At 38.8% G+C, this 23903-nt stretch overlaps 1 protein-coding gene across 1 annotated transcript; it reads left to right on the forward strand.

The window, feature by feature from the left end:
* Positions 1-12362: 12362 nt before the first annotated feature.
* LOC128743885 (uncharacterized protein K02A2.6-like) lies at positions 12363-16309 on the forward strand. The gene is made up of 3 exons (XM_053840574.1): positions 12363-15090; positions 15827-16160; positions 16207-16309. Exons 1-3 carry the CDS (start codon positions 12363-12365, stop codon positions 16307-16309), a joined length of 3165 nt encoding a protein of 1054 aa, XP_053696549.1.
* The last annotated feature ends 7594 nt before the right edge of the window (positions 16310-23903 follow it).

Below are 23903 nucleotides of genomic sequence, written 5' to 3' on the forward strand. Positions count from 1 at the left end.
GTGATTCCTCTCTTGTTTTTCTCTTTTCTGTTTCCTTTTCAGTTTTTTTTCTTCCGTATACCTTATTTACTGGTCTGTTTTTACTCCTTTTCCGGTTCTTTTTCTTTTGTTTTCTGTTCGATTTACTCTACTTCGGTTTCTCATTTTCCTCTGTTCCGTTCTTCCTCTGATTATGTCCAGCTTTTTTTCCTTTTCTGGGACGTTCTGTTTGTCTTTTCCGTTTTCTTTTTTTCCGTATTCTTCTTCTTCTATTTTCTCAATTTTCTTCCTTTCTATTCGGTTTTTCATCTTTTTTTGCTTCGTTGGCCCTCTTTCCAGCCCATTTTGTCTTCATTTTCTTTATCGGATCTCATTGTTATTTTCTTTCTTTCTTTTCACTTATTTTTCTTCTTTTCTCTTTCGTTCTACCTCTTTTTCTGTCCAGTCTCTTCTTTTTCGTGTCATTTTCTCTTTTTCGCTTTTCGTTTTCGTTTTCATGTACCGTTTTATCTCTTATTTTTTACGATTCTTGTTTCGTGTTTTTTTTTTGAGTCATTTTTTTCTTTTTGGTGCCAGTTTCTCTTCTTTTCTTTTCCGTATTTTTCCTTTCGCTGTATCCCATTTGTATAGTTTTACGCTTTCCTAATGTTCTCTTTCGTTTTTTTTCAGGAGCAGCAGGTGACGGACTACCTCTGTTTATATTCTAATAAGGCCATTATTAAATAAAGTTTTTGTCCTTCCGGTGTTGGGCCACTTAAGGGGGAGGCGAAAAAAAACAAGAGATTTTTTAATCAAGCAAAAAAAAGGGTTTTCACATACACGTGATTATTTTCTATGCAAAATCCTACAAAAAGGAAGACAAAAATGATAGAAAAAATTTTCTGCCGATTTTCGGAAATTCCATTGCTCGAATTTCCATTTCTGTTTCGTATTAGGGGCATTAACTCCACTCGTACATTCATTTTTCAAGGTTTTTAGGCTACAAAGCCCACCGGCAATTAATTTTATCAAAATAAATTGACATACGCCATTTAAATTATTTTTTTGGCCCTCGATTTTTCAAGCCAATTTCCAAGGGGGGGTTACAAAATCTTTAAAAATAATTTGCAATAGTCTAAGAAACAGTATGCTCTACGTTGTTACGTTATTCTAGGTAAATATTCAGGAAAAACGGAACTTTCGGCCATAACTCAAGAACAACAAAAAATATTATCGTAAAAATTTTACCCATAAAGAAGAAAAATGTACAAGCAAGAAAAATATGATTAAAAAAATTTCCATGTGACAGAACATAATTTTTCGACTTTTATTTGGAGTTTCCCACCATCACTTAGCTTAAAATTGGAAATTGGAAATATAAATTGGTTTTCAATTGGACTTGAAACTGGGCTGGAAATTGGACAGGAAATATTACTTGAAGTTGAACTTTAAATCGAAATTTGGATTGGACTTGAAATTGAGCTTGAAGTAGGAATTAAAATTGGATATAAACTGGATTTGAATTGCTCTAGAAATTGTATTTCGAATTAGACTTGAAATTTGAAAATTAGGTAAGAATTTAGATTCCAATTTGGACTGGAAATTACCATCGGCGGGTGGAGCGTATGTTGGATGCGTACGAATGGTTAGACTGGAATGATCGGAACTAGATGTGAGATTATCTAATATAGGATGTCGTGTTCTGATAGTTTAATTGTCAAAACATTTGGGCGCAAACCGACAGAGTGTGGATTAGAGTCCCACTTAGTAATTGAATACATAATATATTTTTGGCCTCACATCGAAGTTTCGCAATATCATGCAGTCTGTCATTCCACCTCACCAAACGCTGCCCTACCTTTAATAAAAAACTGAAAATTAAGTGCAAATAAGGCTAGAAACTAAACTTGAAATTTAATTTATAGCTGAACTTGAAATTGGACCTGTACATTAAATTTTAAAGAGAAAGCGGAGCACGTCAGTGTTGCCTATAACCAACATTGTGAAAATATTGACTACAAATACAAAGTCAAAATCAAAATTAAAGCAATAATTCAATTCTATACGTTAAAAGAAAAAATTGAAGGTAAATTTTGTAATTAAAAAGTTATTCTATTCAGATCTTTTTGTTCATTTAAAAATAATATTATAACACATTAGCATGATAACCAATGATAAACGGTCTAGTATGGATTGATGACTAAACAAATATAATCATTTCCGGGAGTTTGCATTTTGCTTTGCACGGCGGTAGCTCATTTGGATTTCGCCAAGGAAGGAGTCTTAAAGCATATCTAATGAATCTCGTTTGGACTGTTTTGTTCTGTGGATTAAAATGCTGTGGAACGGATTCCAAACGATAGCAGCTGTTTCCAACACAGATCGAACCAATCTGAACTGCAAGGCGCGCAGGCTGCATGAATCGCGGAGTTCTACTGAGATACGGAAAATGAACCAAAGGTTTCGTCGAGATTCAGCAATGACATGACTATAATGCTCCCGGAAGCTTAGATCTGAGTCTATCAAAACGTCAACTCGTCAACGTGATTACCGTCCATTTAGCCAAGGCTAATAATCATAAAATTGCATTGGCACCAGTCGTAAAACCTGTCAATGACTTTTTGCAACAACTTACAGTCTGTGGGATTACTGAAAGTCCAGAAAATTTTGAGACCGTTAGCATATAAAAGTTTGCAACCTTTCGGTGGTAACACATAGCGGACGTTATTAAAGAATATGATAAACAACAATGGTCCTAAGTTGTTGCCTCGTGGGACACCTGAGGGATTATGAAATTCATCTGATTCCGTTGATCCCAATTTGATGCACAGTTGGCGATTAGTAAGATACGATTGATGACTTGACGACACACCGTGACGATCGATTTTGGCAACTAGAATGTGGTGGTTGGCTCTATCAAAGGCTGCTTTAGGGTCGATTATCGCGGCAATTTGAAATCCATGGAGGTGAGGCAGTAATGAGAATTTACGTAAAAAAAGATTCGCCATCCTACTTAATTACAGGATTTTTCCGGTCCAAAATATGCTTTTGAAAGAACGTTCGAGCCCCACCTTCTGTTTGGGCCTGGGCACGCCAGTGGAAGTAGGCTATCTGGATATCGACCGGCATTTGGTGCTGCACACCTGTTTCATCGTTTCAACGGCCGCTCGGTCGACATGCAATGAACAATGGACTACTCTATTGACATATACCGTGCGTCGGTTCGCGTCGTCGTCGTCGTCGTCGCAGCTCGCAGCCTACACACTGATTTATGGCATCAGATGAAGCTCGGCAGGAACACACTCACACGTAGGATAGACCGAATGCAGTGTATCAATATTATCTATGATTCCATGTTTCCATAGGGAACACTCAATCTGAAAACAGTAAAATGCGAACAGCCAATTCAACAAGTTGTTACACATGGCTAACCCGATTTGATAAAGGATCATTTCTGCGCAGCCATCGAAGTGGAAGTGAATGCTGTGATTTTAATTTTTCCCTGGGTTGTATTTTTTGTGGTAGGTTCAGTAGCTAGGGTTGGTCTTGTTGGATGTTTACTTTGGAAATTTACATTCAATTCGTCAAATGTTACTTAACCAAACTATAGTTTCGCATAAATTTCGCTTTTCGCATGGGAGCAGAATTACACTAAACCCCTTTAAGCTGAACTGTCTATTCAGACCGAATCAAACACTTAGTCAGCATCATAACAGATTTAGCGTTCAGCAAAGTCATAAATAACACATCATAACTTCGAATGAAACAATAATTTGTGCTGAAATTATCTACTAATCAACTATGGAACACGTGCCTCCTCAAGCGGTGTTTGTTTCCCGACTATGAGAAAAGACTACGCAGCATCTTTTCACCACCCTTCCCCAAATTTCATCCTCTTTCGCTACAGTCCCACAGTCGGGTTGCTTCAAGTTATAGCACATAGTAAAGTTTGCGAGATTGGAGCGTCTGCAGAACGAGAGAAACGTTCCATTCCATTTAGAATCTGCCTTTGATCGTTTCGTTGGTATCTGCGAAAGCACAATGCGCGAAACTATGGAGCAATAAAAAGAAAATGAAAGATAACGACGTTTCTGTGGAAATGATAACTTCACGCAGCAAGTGTTGTCTGATATGGTTTTGAGCTGTCTAAAAGCACCCGTCGTCGCGAGTATAACAGTCAAATGCTGAGAAATGGCAACGGATCAGATAGCATTAAACTAAATGGAAAATGCCGAGGAAATAAAACATTTCATCGATACAAGCGTAGTAACTATTTCAGGGGGTGATAGAAGACCACATTTGACAAAAAAAATCCTCTACGGACACAGTCAAATCCTAATCGTTATAGAATTATTAAACATTTCTAGTTTTCGATTCTGTTTCCTTTAAATCAGCTCTAGTACCAAAAGTATGTTAGCCAGCTTAATACTGTTGCTTTCATTCGAAAGCTGAGAAAATTAGAAACTTTTCAGAAGCAAAAAGTTTTAAAATAATTCTACATTTAGTGGACTGGACAAAACACTTATAGTTCCGTTGTAGTGTTAAATTAGTATAGTATTAGAACGTATAGTATTAGAACGTTAAGTAACTGTTTTGAGCTCTGGTTATTCATTTAATTTTTCGTTGAATTTCCGTATTATTTTTTCGCGTATGTTATTTCATCGGCTTATCACATTCTACTTTTTCGTGAACAAAGTGAAGTTTTAGTGCACTCGACATCAATTGGCTGAATAATTGCCTTAGTGATTTTGATTGTACTCTTCATCTATAACTGTCACTACCGCTACGCTCATTTTTTTCAACTGAAGCGCCATCTGTGAGCAACGAGTCTAAGTTTGTCATCTATTCGCTCAAACCGCCACCTGTGTTCAACCGTATGAAAATAGTTTGATCTTGCATCAAAGCTTTGTTGCAACGATGGATAAAACTTGCTATGAATGCTGCCACCCCATAAAGAACCTAAATCTGGTAAAATGTCATTCATGTGAGCGTGTCGCTCATATGAAATGCTTAGGTTGGGTCAGATCAAATTTGGATTTCTTTAATGAGCAAACAAATTTGCTATGGTTCTGCACTGAATGTATGACTTCGGTCGAAAATCTGAAGGCGCAAAGCTCATCCAACTTTGCTGTTGATGCTGTAACAACGATTGCTGAATCAGTTAAGAAATGTATGAAGGAAGTAAAAAATGAAATCGGCCAAATTGCAACTGTAATCGGATCAATTTCGGACAAACTTTCAAAGAATCCTGCTTCTGCAGTTGAGACAGCCACTCGCAGAAACAAGCGCCCGAGGATGGTCTCGCCTAATGACACACCCGTACGGCCTGTTGAATTTTCAAGTTTAGTTAGCGGAACTAGATCAATCGAAGATTTTCCTAAATTAGTCGAAACTGTTCCGCAACCTACCGCAAAATTCTGGATTTACCTCTCACGTATCGCCCCTCATGTGTCTGAGGATGAAATTTCAGCACTTGTGCAACAATGCGTTGCTGGCTCTCAACCGGTCGTTAAAAAACTGGTGAAAAGAGATGCTGATCTAAAGTCCTTAGCATTCATTTCGTTCAAAATCGGGATTGATGTACAGCTGAAAGATGCCGCCTTGGATGCTGCTAACTGGCCGGAAGGAATTTATTTTCGGCAGTTTGAAGAACGGAACAAATCTGCAAATTTTTGGGAACCGCTAGCAGTAAAATTTCAACGAACCGCTCTTTCGATTCCATCGCAGTCTGTGACGACTTCAAACTAGTTGCCCGACCGCCGTTGGATTTTGGGGGCCAACCGGCCCCCAGTTCAGTTAAGTCATTGCAAGTTTCAAAATTTCAAAAAAATCATGCATACTCTGTTCCCCATAGCCGTACCACCAGCCGCTGCGAAAGTGTCATCCATCGCAACCAACTACCACCCGCTTCTTCGTCCGTGCCGACGCTCGCACATCTCACGTTCTACTATCAGAACACACACGGATTGCGCAGCAAAATTTCCGATTTTGCACTGGAGGTTTGCTACTCGCCGTACGACTGCATTGTTTTAACCGAGTCATGGCTTGACTCGCAAATCAATTCTGCTGAGCTGTTTGGGACTGAATACACTGTGTATCGCTGCGATCGTACTTCAAAGAATAGCACCAAAGCAAGGGGCGGCGGAGTGGTCATCGCTGTTCGACGTTCATTGTCGTCTGCTTTGTTAGTCGAAGCAATGGATGAATCGCTTGAGCAGTTATGGGTAACAATAATGATCAATGATTCGAAAGTTGTGATTGGCGCTGTGTATCTTCCACCTAATTTACGAAATGAAGTTGATATCATTGATCGTTACATTTCGTCACTTGGAAGAGCGGTCAATTCGATGGATTTTAACGATGATCTACTTTTATTTGGTGATTACAACCGTCCTGGTTTATCGTGGTCGGCTCATCCACACGCTGGCTATCTCTTTGTGGACGCCCTTCACTCATCAGTGAATGCAGGCAGCTCATGCCTATTAGATGGAATGGCTTTGCATAGCATGTTTCAGATCAATCATATATGCAACCAGAATGGAAGATTTCTGGATTTAGTTTTTTCGAATCAGCAAGCTTTGTCAGCTTGTTCAGTCACGACTGCACTTGTTTCCCTCTGCAACATTGACATACATCATCCTCCCTTGATGGTTACTTACAACAGGACTGTCAAAACTCATTTTATTGACGAATTCGACTCTAACAGTTTTGACTTTCGGCGGGGTAACTACGATGCCATCAATGTAGCATTAAGAGAATTCGATTGGACATCAATCAGCGCGTGCAGTAATCCAGATGAAGCTGTTTCGGAATTTACCGTCAAAATTCAAGAGCTAATTCTCCAATATGTTCCCAAAGTTCGTCCTCGCCCCAAGCCTATTTGGGGAAATCGATTACTTACCCGACTCAATCGTTCCCGGAAATCAGCACTTCGGGCCTACCAAAGAAATAGAAATTCAGCTGCTCGATATCGCTTTATTACATCAAGCAGAACATATAAAACGCTGAACAAAAAACTGCATAGTGATTATGTACGCAGAACTGAGAGAAACCTACGATCAAATCCAAAAGACTTTTGGAGGTTTGTGAATTCGAAGCGTAAAGAGGACGGGCTGCCATCTAGCATGTACCTGCGGCATAATGAAGCGTCCACTGACAGCAGCAAATGCGAATTGTTTGCTGAACACCTTGCAAGCGTTTTTAATTGTGAGTGTGCTTCAAGAGACGATATCGCTGCGGCCCTTGTACACGTTCCTAGCAATATGTTCACTGTAGAAACTTTTACAATTTTGGACGAGGAAGTGGCCAAAGCAATTATCAAATTAAAACAGTCCTATCGCCCCGGACCTGACGGCATTCCTGCTGTTGTGCTGAAGAAATGTTTTGAAACATTAAAGACACCGCTTGCCTGCATTTTCAACCTTTCTTTACGATGCCAACAGTTTCCTAGCAGCTGGAAAGAGTCGTTTATGTTTCCGGTGTTCAAGAAGGGTGATAGACGTAATGTGGAACAGTACCGCGGTATTTCATGTCTGTCCCCCTGCTCGAAAGTTTTTGAAGCTATTATGTATAACCATTTGATATTCAACATAAAAAGCTATATCTCTACGGCACAACATGACTTCTTTCCTGGCAGGTCCGTAACTACCAATTTATTGGAATTCACTTCATTCTGCTTGCGTGGTATGGACCGGAGTACCCAGGTAGATGCTATCTACACTGACCTGAAGGCTGCATTCGATCGTGTTGATCATGGTATATTATGTGCTAAATGCGATAAACTTGGAGCTTCTGTTGCAATTGTATCATGGCTAGAATCTTATCTACGAAATCGGAAAATTGCTGTAAAGTTGGGTGCGTCTCAATCTGGCTGGTTCAGTAACAATTCTGGAGTCCCTCAAGGCAGTATACTGGGACCCTTACTTTTCTCGTTCTTCATTAACGATGTAACCAAGCTACTACCACCTGGCACACGATTATTGTACGCAGATGACACTAAGATTTTTCAGCTAATCAAAACGAACTATGATTGCTGTAGACTTCAAGCGTTGATCGACTTATTCGCAGATTGGTGCTCCAGCAATTATATGACGCTTAGTATATCAAAATGCAGCGCAATCAGCTTTCATCGCAAAAAACAGCCTTTAGTTTACGATTATCGCATTGATGGAATACCTCTGCAACGCTGCGAAGTAGTCACTGATCTCGGTGTAGTGTTGGATACTCAACTGACGTTTAGGCTGCACTATTCCATGATTATCAGCAAGGCTAATCGACAACTCGGACTGATCATGAGAATTGGCAAGGAGTTTAACGATCCTGGTACCCTGCGAGCTCTTTATTGCTCGTTGGTGCGCTCAATCTTAGAGACTGCCTGTGCTGTATGGGATCCATTCTACGACAACTGGATAAAACAGATTGAACGCGTACAGAAACACTTTATTCTTAGAATCTGCCGTACTCTACCATGGAGAAATCAAGACAGCTTACCTTCTTATGCTGACCTTTGCCTACTGATAGGAATTAAATCCCTTGAACAACGACGTAAAGACATCATGGCTCAAATGGCTCATAAGATTCTCAATGGAAGCTACGACTGCCCAACAATTCTCTCAATGCTTCAACTACATTGCCCTCTTCGTCCACAACGCCATCAACGTCTGCTTCGGTTGAACGCGCATCGCACAAACTACGGTCAGCATGAACCTATTCGTCGACTGGCTATAGCATACAATCGGTCTGAACATGCCTTAAATTTTTAAGTTTTGATTTTCTGTTGACTTTTGTTAATGTTTTTGATATAATTATGTATTTAGTGTTTAGTTTTGTTAGCCATAGAACCTTTTAAGAAAAGATGTTGGGTTTTTGTGCCGGCTTGAAAACTGCCATGTGTGCATTTCAAGGCGGCTTTTCCCAATCAACAACATTATTCATTAAGACATTTCTGTCGGATGAATTATACAAATAAATAACAAATAACAAATAATCTGAAAACTGAACGAATTCATACAACATGCATAGCACACTATATCACCGCGTGCGACGGACACGGTCTGATGCGTATAGAAAACAACAACGAAACAGACTACTAGGGTCCCTTTGGGAAGTTTCATAAAACGATTGCACTTGAATTTAGACTTGAAATTGAACTTAACGTAGGAATTGAAATGGGTATGAAATGTGGAGAGTTACTTTGAAGGAGCATCAAACATTGCACTGGCTCTCTCGAGCTCCAACCTAGCGCCAACATGCATATCTAAATGATGACGATCGATGGCCTTACCTGGAAATGCTTCAAGGGGCGGCTCACATATCGTCTGTCTCGAAGTGAGCGGCTGATCGTGAAATGTAGTATCCCACAAGCTATATCTAAGATGGCAGACCCGTCAGGCGGGATGTAGGTATCACGACCCCGGTAAGGTAGTATACCGAAACTCTCACCTACTACAAACAATGAAGAAGGAAATACAGGACGGAACAATCGGTATGGGACACGGCAAGGAACAAGGCAACGAGTACTGGATAAAGATTAGAAACTTGGTACCTGGGATGTTGGAACTCTCCATGAACCTGCAGGATCTGGCTTGCTTGCTCGAGAGCTGCATCAAGTCGTAGTGGAGATTGCCGCTATACAGGAAGTTCGATGGCCAAATTCCGGAGAAAAGGAGCTCCGTGCAATAGATCCTACTGCAGGCATTTTTTTCAAGTATCACATCTACTACAGTGGCGGTAGAAAAGCAGAATATGGTGTCGGTGGATTTGGTTCCAATTTAGTTCCGTAGAACTTTCTTGCTGAACAACAAAACACTACATTTTTAAACTGAACTTCATTCTTAATAAGGTATCTGTAATATTTGTAGCAACTTGAAAGTTCAACATGCAGCTTGACAGTTCAACATGCAACTTGAAAGTAACCAAGAGTTCGGAAAATGGTGTCTAAGGGGAAGGTTAACATGCTTTATGTCTATAGATATATAGCTTGCTAAGCAGCTTCACTTGTAAGTAATTACCCTAAAGCCTATCCTGATGCATTGCGTCATCTCTGACACTACAAGTGACGTGAATTATGCCAATGAGTTGTTCTTGAGTGTAAGTTCGTTTTGGGACTGTTGTAAATGAGAAACAGTGTTCTATATAGCGACTTAAGTGAACTTTTTGCGAACTTTCTAGCTAGTTCTTTTGCATTGCATTCCTTTCTAAGTGTAATCATCAAATACGAACTTGAAAGTACGGTTAGTCACATAAAAATTAAGCTGAATAGAATTCTATTCATGATCATTTCGCTGGCTGATCAAGCCAAAAATTCTCCTTTTATTGGAGCTTTTGGTTACTTGGGCAGTGAGCTGAAAAACGGTAAGACTATGGGAAGGACGATATCCCGGCTGAACTTCTAAACGCGGGTAGCAAGCGGCTGTACGAAGTAATCCACCGTAATCCACAAGTAATCATCATTAGGATCTGGAAGGAAGAACAAACGCCAGCAAAGTGGTTGGATGGTCTCATTTGCCCAATGTCCTTCGTCGGAGAGTACCAAGCTGGTTTTCGTGAGGGTCGCTCCACGACGGATCAGATGTTTACCGTGCGTCAGTTGCTAGACAAGTTCCGGGAGTACAATTTGCAAACACATCATCTGTTTGTGAACTTTAAGGCGGCGTACGATTCAGTCAAACGAAATGAGTTGTGGCAGATAATGCTAGCACATGGTTTTGCGACGAAACTAGTTACGCTGATTCGTGCACTGCTGGATATGTTCAAATCATGCGTTAGAATAGTCCTCAGCCGCTTTCGTGACGTTGGACTCTCTAACCTGCTATTCAACATCACCTTGGAAGGTGCAATACGAAGAGCAAACGTGGAAAGAAATGGAACTATCATCACGAACCTCCCGGTGATCCTTTATGGACATAAATTATGGACGCATGAATTATGGACTCCGAGGCAGACCCCGCACCCGATGGGTGTGCGCGGTCGAAGACGATGCACGTTCAGCTGGGGTTCAGCTGAAGATTGGGGCGCGGCAGCCCAGGACCGACCGTACTGGAGGACTATAGTTCGTTCGGCGCAGGATCGGTAACGGACCGTTCCCTCCAAAGTAAAATAAAAGTAAGTAGTAGGAATTGAAACTGTTTTCGAAATTGTACTTGGAATTGTATTTGAATTAGACTGAAAATCGGAACTGAAATCAGTGGGGAAATTGGACATGAAATCGAATATGGACTTAAAATTAAGCTTTGGCTTAGGTTTGAGATTTAATTTAGAACTGGACTTGAAATTTGACTTGAAACTGGAACTATTTTTACGCAATTAATTTACTGATCAGCAAAAATAGTGGCTGATTACAGTAAAAATTGCGGACTTCTGGGTTTTAGAAATTATGTTGCTTCACATTAAATTTTGAAGAGTGCCCCAGTCTGGCTACACCATTCTATTCTATTCTATTCAATTTTGTTCAAAAGTATGGTATTTCTTTCAAAATTTTGAGAACAAACAAAACTTTATTGTTTAAAGTAGAATTAGGCAAGTTTGAAAAAAAAGGTAATGTCCTGGTCTCCAATTATTGTTGAAATGAAAGGGGAAGGGGGTGCAAAAATTTAGAACATAAATACTTCAACAACTAAACAAATGAGAAGAAACTAGTGCTTATTTTTCCACACTATTAAAAATTAAATACACTCCGTTTTCTATCAGCACTAAAAAACACAGGAAAAACGTTAGAACTCGTTATAAGTATGAGTTTTCAACATACAATGTTCTACAAAAATATGTCTTTTGATAAGATAACCAACTTTGCAAAACATTATGATGCAATAAAGTTTTGCATTTGAAGTAATCAGCGAAAAAGTGATTTATGAGAGGTCTTTTTATAAAACACCCTATGAGTTAGAAACTCCTAAAACGACGCTTACTATGTCTTTGGCAAAGTTACCTGTATAATCTTCAACTACAACTTTGTCAAAGAAATTATCCTTCTTTCTCTTTCTTATAAAAAGTTATTAAGGATTATGTGTTTACAAGCCAAACTGGAACTTAGTCGTTGATTTCGCATTAATTGTCTTTTAGAGTTTGTGATATATACAAACAGTTGTGGACATTTAAGGGTTAAAATTATTAGACGAGTGGTGAATATGAGAAACAATAGCAATTAATTGAATATAAATTTGATATATCATTGTATACAAACCTACTACTACTAAGACATGATTGTAACCTATAAATACTGAATAAACAATAGAATCGTCCTCTTTGGACCTGGACCACACAGCAGTACACATAATTTCAAGAGATATCACATGGCGCTGTAGCAAAGCACGTGTTCTCCTGGACTACATATAGTGTGACCGATAGAGGGCCTGGAAAATTAGCAGATCGTCGATCAACGGATATTGTGTTAGTGGGACTATATAATGGTGAAACCGAAAGTAAAAGGTGCTTCCGGATCTCCGGTCGTTATTCCGGAACTGCAGCAACCAGCGGCAACAATCATGCCGCTCGCTCTACCACCACCGCCGCCATTGCAAACGGCGGGAAGTCTCTACGCTAACTGGATAAAATTCAAGCAGGCGTTTGAATTTTGGATGAAAGGAGCAGGTCACTTCCGGCAAGAAAGTGATGTGCAAGTGGCTATCTTGTTATCGGTTATCGGTCCAGAGGGTCTGGAAATCTTCAACGTTCTACCATTGAAGGAAGAAGATAAGGAAGAATTCGAGGAGGTGATTGAAGCTTTTGATGCGTATTGTGGAAAGAAAAAGAACGTGATCTTCGAGCGGTTTGTCTTTACACACCGTCATCAGAGTGAAGGGGAAAAATTCGACGATTTTCTGAGGGAAATTACAACCTTAGTGAAGACATGTGAATATGGAATTATGAGGGATAGTTTGTTGAGGGATCAAATTGTGTTCGGGTTGTACGATGGACTTTTCGCAGATAAGTTGATGGGAAAGGAAGCTGTTGAGCTTGCCTTGGATAAAGTTATCGATGCGTGCAAAATCGAAGAACAACGGAAAGAACAATTGAAAGTGATGCACCGTGATGGACAGAGTTCATTGTCGCGTGTAGATTCGATTAAGAATAAGGGATTTTATACTAACAAAAAGGACGAAAAACAGAAAAATCAATCGCAAAATCGTTATAAAACTAAAAAGTCAGTGAAAAATACTAACCGTACTAACACGACAATGCCAAACAATACAAAACCTAACGCCATTTTAAAGTGTAGCTATTGTGGCTATGATCACCCGAAAGGAAAATACCCGGCTTTCGGCAAAAACTGTACAGCATGCGGTAAATTAAACCACTTTAGTAGAGCTTGCACAAGTAACAAGATCAAAAGTGCTGGTGAAGTATCAGTTTGTTACATAGACGTTATTGAAACACGTGAGGGAACTCAATGGAACGAAGAAGTTAGGATCGGTAGCATGAACATTAGGTTCAAGTTAGATACTGGAGCGGATGTGAACATTTTACCAGCTCGTGTCTTGTCAGAATTCGGTATTAGTGATCTTGATGAAGCGCCCATCGCTTTACAAGGATTTGGATCAGCCTCGAAAATTAGCCCACTCGGAAAGAAGACACTCAGTGTCACATGTCGTGAAGTGACTCGCGATTTAGATTTTGTGATAGTCGATCTGAACGTTAAACCTATACTAGGTTTGAAAAGTTGTGTGGATTTGGGGTTAGTCCAGCGCGTTTTAGATGTGCAAACGGATGAGAATGCTGGAAGTAAATTTGTGCAACGGAATTTTGATGTGTTTTCGGGTATTGGTTGTTTTAAACAACAATATCAATTGAAGATTGAGCCAAAGGCTACACCTATTGCAAAGCCTGCAAGACGAGTAGCTTTTGCTTTAATGGATAAATTAAGAGCTGAACTGGAGCGGTTGTGTGAAAATAAAATCAGTGCTCCTGTAAATGAACCAACAGAATGGATTTCTAACCTCACTATTGTCGAGAAACCAGACAAATCACTCAGGCTTTGTCTCGACCCACGTGATTTGAACAAAGTGCTACTGAAGGAGCCATTTTTGATTCCAACAATTGATGATTTGCGAGTGAAATTGGCGAATAAAAGTATATTTTCAGTATTTGATCTGAAAGATGGATTTTTCCAAATTGAGCTAGATAGAAAATCAAGTTTTTTATGTAGTTTCAATACACCATTTGGGGTTTATCGCTACAAACGATTACCCTTTGGTCTCTCTATTTCGCCAGAAGTGTTTCAAAAGTTTAACGAAGAAAACTTTTCGGACATCGCAGGGGTTTTCGTCTACATAGACGATCTCTTGATTTATGCTGATAATGAAGAAGAGCATGATTGTATCATGAAAAAAGTAATCGAGCGTGCTAGACAACGGAACATTAAATTCAATTCGAACAAATTACAATATCGAGTGAATAAAGTACGCTATCTAGGACATGAGGTCTCTAAGTTGGGATTTCGCCCAGATCAAAGCCGACTGGATGATCTACAGGAAATTAGGTCGCCATCTTCAAAAGTTGAACTACAGAAGATTTTGGGAATGATTAATTACATTAGGGCGTTTATTCCTCATTTGGCTGAGTTGTCAAAGCCATTACGCGATTTGCTGAAAAAGGATTGTGTTTTCGCTTGGAGAAAGCCACAAGAAGACTGTTTGGATAAAATTAAGCGTTTTATCAAGAATTCTCCTCATTTGAGTGCATTTGATGATAAAATTCCCATAAAAATACAGTGTGATGCATCTCAAAATGGGTTAGGTGCTTGTTTGATGCAAAATGGAAAACCGATCGCGTTTTCGTCTAGAAGTTTGAATGATGCAGAGACACGATATGCGCAGATTGAAAAAGAAATGCTGGCAATCGTGTATTCTTTCAAAAAGTTTCATAATTATGTTTACGGTCGAAATTTTGCAGTAGAAAATGATCATAAACCATTGGTTTCAATTATGGAAAAGAGCCTCTGTGATATTCCGTCATCAAGACTACAAAAGCTTCGCATTAAGTTGCTGCCATACTGTTTTACGTTGAGTTATTTGCCTGGAAAGCACATGTACATCGCTGATGTGCTCTCTCGGTTCTCTCGGAAAGTTTTAATGCCTGATGAGGTAGAGGAAGATCTCACAGGTTATGTTCATACCATCAATATTAGTAATACACGTAAGAAACAATTTGTTACGGAAACGGAAAAGGATCCCATATTGGGACAGCTTTTGAAAATTTATCGTGAAGGTTGGCCAAAGAATAAGAAATGTCTACATGAAAGTTTGAGATTTTTGTGGAAATATAAAAATGATTTGTATGTGGATGATGGGATTATTTTACTGAACGATAGAATTTTTGTGCCAGTGAACCTACGACAACCAGTGCTAGAGTGGTTGCATATAGGACATTTTGGAATAGAAAAAACTAAGGCGAGAGCAAGGGAATTGTTCTTTTGGCCCGGATTATCAAGTGATATAGAGAACAAGATTGGATATTGCGTAATTTGTTTAAAACATTCCAAGCAGAATGTTAAAGAGCCTTTGATTAACCACGAGATACCAAACTTGCCATTTCAGAAATTAGGAATGGATTTGATGGATTTTGAGGGAAAGCCGTTTTTGATTGTTGTCGATTATTACTCAAAGTGGCTTGAAATGGTCAAGTTGCCGAGTAAAACAGCTCCTGCCGTCATTGATAAATTAATTGATTTGTTTGCGACTCATGGGAAACCAGTTACAGTGATTGCTGATAACATGCCATTTTGGATCCAAGGAGTTCAGAGATTTTTCTCAAAATTTTGAATTTAATTTGATTACTTCTAGTCCATATTACCCAAAATCGAATGGACTAGCGGAAAAATTTGTACAAATTGCGAAAAATATTCTTAAAAAATCAAAGGATTCAAATATAGATTTTCGTAAAGCGTTGATGGAGTACAGAAATTCGCCTTTGAAAGATTTGAATCTTTCGCCAGCTGAGCTATTGATGAGTCGTAAGTGCAATACCTTTCTACCCATTTCGTACAATTTGTTACAACCTCAAGTTCAACATTGTGCCGAACAGCAAAGATGGCACTCGGAAACGCAGAAGAGTTACTATGATCGTGGTAGCAAAGAGAGAAATGATCTTGAGGTGGGAGATGAGGTTATGTATTTGAATAAATACAGCCAGTGGGAGAAAGCAATCATAGAATCACTAGCTGATACACCCAGATCATATTGGATTCGTAGCAATGACGGTACTTTGTATAGACGAAACAAATTTCATCTAAAGAAGATTAATAATCGACAGAAACTTGATCAAGAAAGAAGTTCAAATAGTAATACTGATGTTAGGATGGACGAAAATGTTCGCACTGGTCAAGAAAATGTTCCGCGTAGAAGTGAAAGATTAAAATTGAAGAATACCAATCGTTGAGATTCCATTGCTATAAAAGATTAGAAAAAGAAACTGCTATGTATATATTAATGTTAAGTTAAGGTTTCGATTTCCATTATTTTGAGAGGGAGATGTGATATATACAAACAGTTGTGGACATTTAAGGGTTAAAATTATTAGACGAGTGGTGAATATGAGAAACAATAGCAATTAATTGAATATAAATTTGATATATCATTGTATACAAACCTACTACTACTAAGACATGATTGTAACCTATAAATACTGAATAAACAATAGAATCGTCCTCTTTGGACCTGGACCACACAGCAGTACACATCATTTCAAGAGATATCACAGAGTTGAACAACTTTGTTGAGCATTGTGGGGAGCTATTTTGAACCACAAAAAACTTTCCACTTAATTTTCGCTGCTGGACCACAGTGCATTTTCATATAATTAGATATTAAGGGGATAACACATTTGGCAAACTTAACTTAAACTTATCCAATTTAATTCTACTATGTGTATTTTATTCAATGACAGATACGTATTTCGCCTACGACTTGCAGGCTTCCTCAGTGTCTGTTTTCGAAGTTCGAAAACAGACACTGAGGAAGCCTGCAAGTCGTAGGCGAAATACGTATCTGTCATTGAATAAAATGCACATAGTAGAATTAAATTGGATAAGTTTTCTTATTTTTTATTTTTAGGTTTCGTATTCTACTAAGACGCTCCAAAAACTTCAGTCAAACTTAACTTTTTATAGGAACTAGATAGCATGTTCATGCGTTCGGCAAAATTGTAGATCTTTGAATTTCATTGAACTTTGCCGAAGATACTAAGTATCTGCATCATATGGTTTGCGAGATATAATTGACTTACTGTCGTGACCCCCTTAAAATCAGTTTTTTAAACTATTTCGACACAAAACCTCATCTAACAGGTTTGACATGTTCTACAAACTTTTTGATACTATCAAAATACGTAACTTTCTAGAATGTTCAAATATCGTATGTTGCTTTATTTGCTTTAAAAGTTGATTTGAGGCATCGAGTAAATCCGGTAAGCTCATATGTAAATTCATAATTGAAATAACCAAAACAATTAAAGCAAAACTCAGAATGCCCGAGCAGACCCGGCCGTGATTTTTGGCACACTTTTACTATATTCTAGGATGGCAAATGGTTGAATAATGTGCTCCAGAACCACCACGGAGTTCCACCGCCTCTTATTCAGCAACTTCTATCTCTACCTCCTCGTGGTACCATCCGGGATACGTTCCTTAGTTGAAATCGGACAACCGGTGGAAACCAGGGTCGTATGCGAACATAGAAGGGGGCACTCATGCGAAGGCTGAGTGTAAACTCTCCGCCTGTAGGACGGTTCTTGTAGAAGGTATAACTACTAGGAACCAAAGCAGAGAGTCCAAAGCCCCTAAAGGAGATGGTGTTAATAGCTGTAATTCATGGCTATTATGTAAAAACTTGAATGGATAAACCCCTAATCCAAGGTGTGACGCGACCCGTGCCGAGGGATGAATGGTGGAGGGGGTTCTATAAATTCTCTCACCGTAACGGAGCCTGTGGAGTACCAGGGCACCCTCCACAGTAATCCCAGCAAACATTTTCGTACGTATATCAAAGTAAAAAATATGATATATGTACCGATATATATCAAGAAAAATCGCATTCGATGCACGAAACCAGCATATGCGTACCGTTTTGGAGGCGATATACGTACTGCAAATTATATGAAAACAATTCACATTCATAAGTATTTGTATACGATGAAATCCGACTCAACATGATTAGTTCCATAATGCTATACAATTTTGTGAAGAAAATCGTATGTGAATCAGTTACTATCATTTTGTACGAATAAATGTAAACTAGGGTGCGCTTTATTAAGCTTTATGTAGGATTTCGAGTTTGTTTAGCGATATTTAAGATGATTTTCACACATTATTATACGAGTTGTGGTTTGCTGGGATCTACCCTTGCTGCATCAAGCCGGTCCCTGATGCAGTGGACGATTTCTTATCGTGCATGCTCCCTCTGTCGAAAAACACAAAGTCACGAAAGAGGTGGAGGGGAGAATAGGAACATATAGGAGGAACATCTAGCCCTGTTCCTCGTAAAACCAAGTCACCTCTGATTGGCACCTGCCTCGCTTCAGCTGCCAGCCTATCACTTCCTTAATAAGTAATAGGTCAGCTTGGAGCGTACAGAAAAAGTAAAAAACGGGGCATACCACAATAGTTCAAAGTAATGGACGCAGTGATAAGGGTACCCAACAGAAGAAGAGATACCATATTCTATGGCGGTTCAAGCGATGCTAAGTTTAGCTGCCAGTAGATGCCTATTTACGGAAAAAATTACTTGTAAAAACGGTAAAATTTATTCTTCAAATCAATTTTAAAGCAAATACAGCAACATACGGTATTTAAACCTTCTAGAAAGGTTCGTATTTTAATAGTATCAAAAAGTTTGTAGAACATGTCAGACCCGTTAGATGAGGTTTTGTGTACAAAAAGGTAAAAAAACTTATTTTAAGGGGGTCTCGACAGAAAGTCAATTATATCTCGCAAACCATATGATGCAGATACTTAGTATCTTCGGCAAAGTTGAATGAAATTCACAGATCTACCACTTTGCCAAACATATAAACATGCTATCTAGTTCCTATAAAAAGTTTTTTTTTTTTTCAAATGTTTTATCCTCTTAATATCTAATTGTATGAAAATGTCAACAAATGCAGAATATTTTTTAAGGATCTTTTCTGAAGACACCTAAGCTAAAAAACGTCAGGAAAAGCGAGAAAAGACTTTTGTCCGCTTTTTTCCAGAGTGATCCCACTGTGGGACGTTGAGAGAAGCAGATCGGCATATAAGTACTTGGTGTATTTGAACAAAAAATTTTGCGGTCAATATTTTGCGGCAAAATGGAAAACGGCAAATGGCATAGACGCATGAATCGCGAGTTGCACGTGGTGTACAAATATGATGAAATGGTGAAGCTGTTCAGGCGCCGGCGGATACAATGGGCTGGACATGCGGCCCGGATGCCAGAAGCAAAGTCAGTTCGAGGTCTCCTCTATCTCTCCTCTTTACAAAACCATGTCGTTTGTAGATTGTTTTATAGCAAATTTTGAAAATATCACAATAATTATACGAAAATTGTGAACTTTGCTACAAATAACAGGTTGTTTTATTCAGTTAATACTAATGCACACATGATTTTATGAATGTTTCTTATGGCATTTTTTCTCAGTTTTCCAATTGTGGTCTTAAAATGAAAATTGGTTGGGGGCACATGGTGAAAACGGCCATTTTTTGATAAAATCCAATATTACCACCAAATCCAAGATGGCCGCTAAAATTTTTTTTACTCCATTTGAAAGCCCTGTAAAGAAGAACAGAACCGGGCCATTTGTTAGTTGTCTCATGGCAAATTTATGAAATATCACATGATACAGATCTCAGGGTTTGCTCAAAATTCAACTTTTTTTGAAACTATTAGGCCCCTTGACGAACGAGGGGTACACTATTTCGAGGTATCAAAAGTGTAATTCTTATTTTTTAACCATTTTCAACCAATTAAGCGAAAAAGTTCCAATATTTGAAGACCTCGTGTCAGTAGTGGCTCCGTTTCAACGAGAATTACTTTGCAAAAAGCAAAGCAAAGTCGTTTATTCCCTCATAAACTGTGCTAATGGGCTTCTTTTTTGGGGCCCCTTGGTTTAGTCCTTTTCGGTTTTATTTTAAAGCGTTACTGGTATAAATATTATGTAATTGAACTGAAAATGTTCGGTAGTTCATCTAAAAAATGTATTAAGACAGACAGACAGACAGACAGACAGCAACGAAAACCGATAGTGTTTTGTGTTGCATTTCAGGTTGTCTGGAGAGACTCAGCATAAAAGGAAAAGCTGAAGAATTGAGATTTTAATTATCCAACAACCAATATAATGGCAATAATTAGACTAAAAGATTATATAAACGATGGATTTCGCTTTCACATCTACCTGATAAATTCATTATGTAAAACCCCCAGCAGATAGATGTAAAAATCCATCTTCCATCAAAAACCACAGAATAGGTAGAATTTTGTGAATCGATTGGTAAGCAAACCAGCAAAATCAGGTACAGAACTGACTGAGTTATTGTCGTTCAAAATCTATCACTTTTTCGTATCACGATCAATTTTGTTTTCGAAGCATGCCACCCTATTAAAGTCTTCTGGGTTTTAGAAATTATGTTATTTGACTCGTGAGTTGACTCTCCTAGTTGACTTTGGGCATGCGACGACTGGCTTTGTTAGATCAATGTCATTCCTCTAGGTCAACTGGGAGGCTACAGAAGGGAATTTGGCGTGTTTTAAAGGAACATATTTGCGTGTCCTACAAAAGTAAAATAAATCTAGACATTCGGCCAATAGTTACAGGATGGTTGATATTGTGTATTTTCGTTAGGACAAATAGGATAGGTAGTTCGTACTATCTTCATACATAAACATGAAAAAAAACACCGACATGCATACGTGCATAGGTAACACATCGGGGTAAAAATGTCTTTCTACCTGATTGGGTTTGAGCGTTATAAAATCCGTTCTGCATCGATCTCATCAGTTTAGTTACAAGTTGTAGTTTAAATTAACAAATCAAACCATTGTCATCATGTCATTGTGGAGTGTGCAGTTCAACAACCTACCGGAACATGTGTTTGAACACATTTTCCAGCGTCTAAGTTTGCCGGATCAGTTAAGTGCTTCATTAGTCAGCAAACAATGGCACTCGGTCATGTTTGGCTCGCGAAAGTTTATGCGTGACAATTTCGCCCTGAAAATGTACCGATTCGAAAACGACGAAACAATTCAGCTGATTGACGAAGAATTTATCGAGAACAGCGAAAGGTGCTACCAGAGTATAAATTTTCCAAAGACTGCTAATTGGCGCCAGCTCGATTGGGATAGGATGCGTGCAATCATCTGCCTTCTAGATAATCGATGCCGTATTCTCTCGGTCAAGATAGAAGGCTTCTGTTGCTCTATTCCGGAGATGCCAAGTTCAATGTATTTGTTGGCTAGCCGTTTACCTAATCTCCAGAATTTGGATATTAACATTGCTTTCATCGGCTTTGCTTCCGATGAATGGTCAGCCGTATTTCAGAATCTACGAGCTCTAAAAAGTGTTACCATGCGCTACGGTCACGATAAGGCCCTCGCTGCTGTTCGGAACAACTGTCCCAATCTCGTCAAATTGAAACTGATAAAGTTTGCTATGAGTGAACATTTGCAGATTGCTCTCAACTTTCCGGAGGTTGAAGAACTGACCATTGACGAAATGGACGTAGTTTCAAACCCACGGCTAATCATGCTGAATGGTTTTGGCCAACTTCATCTGCCGAAGCTAAAACGCCTCACCCTGCAGCTCACATATTTGTCCATGTTTAGCGTCTTCATTAGGCAGCCATACTATTTTCGTCTCCAACTTCATGCTCCGTCCCTAGAGAGTGTGAATGCAACCTACCTGGCCCTGCAGACCGTCGATATCCCCGAACCAAACGTCATTCGTTCACTGACTGTGAGTTTTGATAGTTGTGTGCGTCCTATAGCACCTAACGACACATGGTTGCAGTCACTGGATCACCATTTCGGCAATGTTTCTTGGTACAGTAAGCTGGAGCAACTAACCATCAACTCGGGGTCAGCAGCGCCCTGCTTGCCCAAGATGTTGTCTTCAGTTGAGTCTCACTGCCCACGGCTCAAGTGGCTACTGTTGGATCAACCGTTGTGCTCGGATTTGCTGGCGCCCTTCACCGGACGCGATGTCCAGTTGGTGATGCACCGATCGAAGCACCAGTGGCGCCAGTGGTCACTGCCGAACGATACAGAAATACCACGTTTCGTCCAGGTTCGCTATATTTACTGGAGTATTTGCACTATTTTGCGGAATAACGAATTTGGTGCTAGAGCATATCGAGGTTAGCATTTCAGAGTGAAGTTCTTTAGAACACATTAAAATAAGCACTATTTTAAGTACAATTAATGCGCAACATAACCAAACAAAATGGTAAATATAATTTTAATTCAGTGAAGTAATTGCGTATTTATTTTTCAATTCCAACTCAATCATCCAAGGCGTCAACAATTACGTTAAATCTACTCTAAATAGAGTTAAGAAGTAAATTCCTAACAATTTGATCAACTACTAAAAATCGTCTTTTTAAGGACGAAAACATTCTAATATGGAGATAGTCGGTTTTTACTTGCTCTACTGGTCTTGCGTAATTTGTAGATAGTGTTTCAATATCACAAATTTCGAAAGTAACATGTCTTCGACTTGTTGACTCCTTTTAAGTTTAAATAAACAAAAATCATTCACGCGGTTTCTATAAAACTGGATGAACAACTCCCCGGAAAAGTTACGTTGTTATTTGAGAATATAGGATAGATGTACTAGTAATGGCGGATATAGGCGCACCCGCTGGAAATTCGAATCATTTTGAACGAATTCTGAACTTTTCCTCGGTCCACTCACATAGAATTAGCCATACTCATATACTAAAAATTTATTGTAACAGATAGGCTAAGTACACCGCTAGGTGGATTAATTCAGGTTTTTTCATTGATTTTAAAGCTGCAAATGATACCATCGACCGATCAAGTCTTAGTCTTAGGATAGAAACCCAATAAAAATACCTTGAACTAATGATTAGATTTACTTTCCTTACACGTAGTTTTTTGTTTTTTTTTTTGTTAATTTACTCTTATGAGAATATCGAAACCCTCCTTTATCGAAAGAATTCGCAGCCAGTTATTAGAGTACAGGACAATTACGGGGCTAGTGCAACGATCCTACTGACTCTATAGCAGCACCTTCCAGCCGAGATTCGAACATACGACGACTGGCTTGTTCGTACGCCGAAGCTCACTGGGCAAGTAAATTATTTGCCAAAAAATAGCACGAGTCAAATCTCAAGCCCAGTTATAAATTAAATTTTCTAGTCTAGTTTCAAGCTCAATTTCAAGTTCATGCCCAACGTTAACACACAGTTCAAGTCTAATTTTATTTTTAGGTTGAATTTAAGTCAAGTGATAGTGGAAAACACCAAAGAAAAGACGTAAAATTACGTTCTACCACACGAAAAAGTTTTGAAATATGTTTTTCCTGTGTTGTGTGTCAATTTCTAATCTTTTATCGATTAAAATTTTCATGACAAGATTTTTTATTGTTCTTGAGTTTTTATTTCTATCAGGTACGTTTTCATCACGCAGTATTTATTCGTGTCTAGTTGTTCCTGAGTTATGACTGAAAAACTCGGTTTATCTGAACATTTACCTCTTTCAAACATTCACATTTCTTGAGCCAAACAACGTAGTGCGTACAGTTTTTTTTAATGAAAATGCTACTAAACTTGAGATGGATTAGCGATGGCTCTAGAGGTAGCGCGTCTTTTGCTGCTCTCCAGAAAAACAGATGGGATAAAACGTGACAAAAACTGGACTAATGGGAAAGTAAAAAAAAGAAAACCGCGAGAAAAAAAATGGTATTAAAAAAGGGAAAACTAAACAAAAACTAGGAAAAAAAGAAAACTTGGAAAATAAGAG

This window comes from Sabethes cyaneus, chromosome 3 (genome assembly GCF_943734655.1).
Source record: "Sabethes cyaneus chromosome 3, idSabCyanKW18_F2, whole genome shotgun sequence".
Classification (NCBI taxonomy): domain Eukaryota; kingdom Metazoa; phylum Arthropoda; class Insecta; order Diptera; family Culicidae; genus Sabethes; species Sabethes cyaneus.

What these genes read in the sequence shown, in the direction of transcription:
- LOC128743885 (XM_053840574.1), top strand. Translation starts at nt 12,363, where the DNA reads ATGGTGAAACCGAAAGTAAAAGGTGCTTCCGGATCTCCGGTCGTTATT. An exon ending in CATCAATATTAGTAATACAC is followed by an intron (nt 15,091 to 15,826) that starts GTAAGAAACAAT and finishes ATTCAAATATAG; the next exon opens with ATTTTCGTAAAGCGTTGATG. An exon ending in CGTAGCAATGACGGTACTTT is followed by an intron (nt 16,161 to 16,206) that starts GTATAGACGAAA and finishes AATAATCGACAG; the next exon opens with AAACTTGATCAAGAAAGAAG.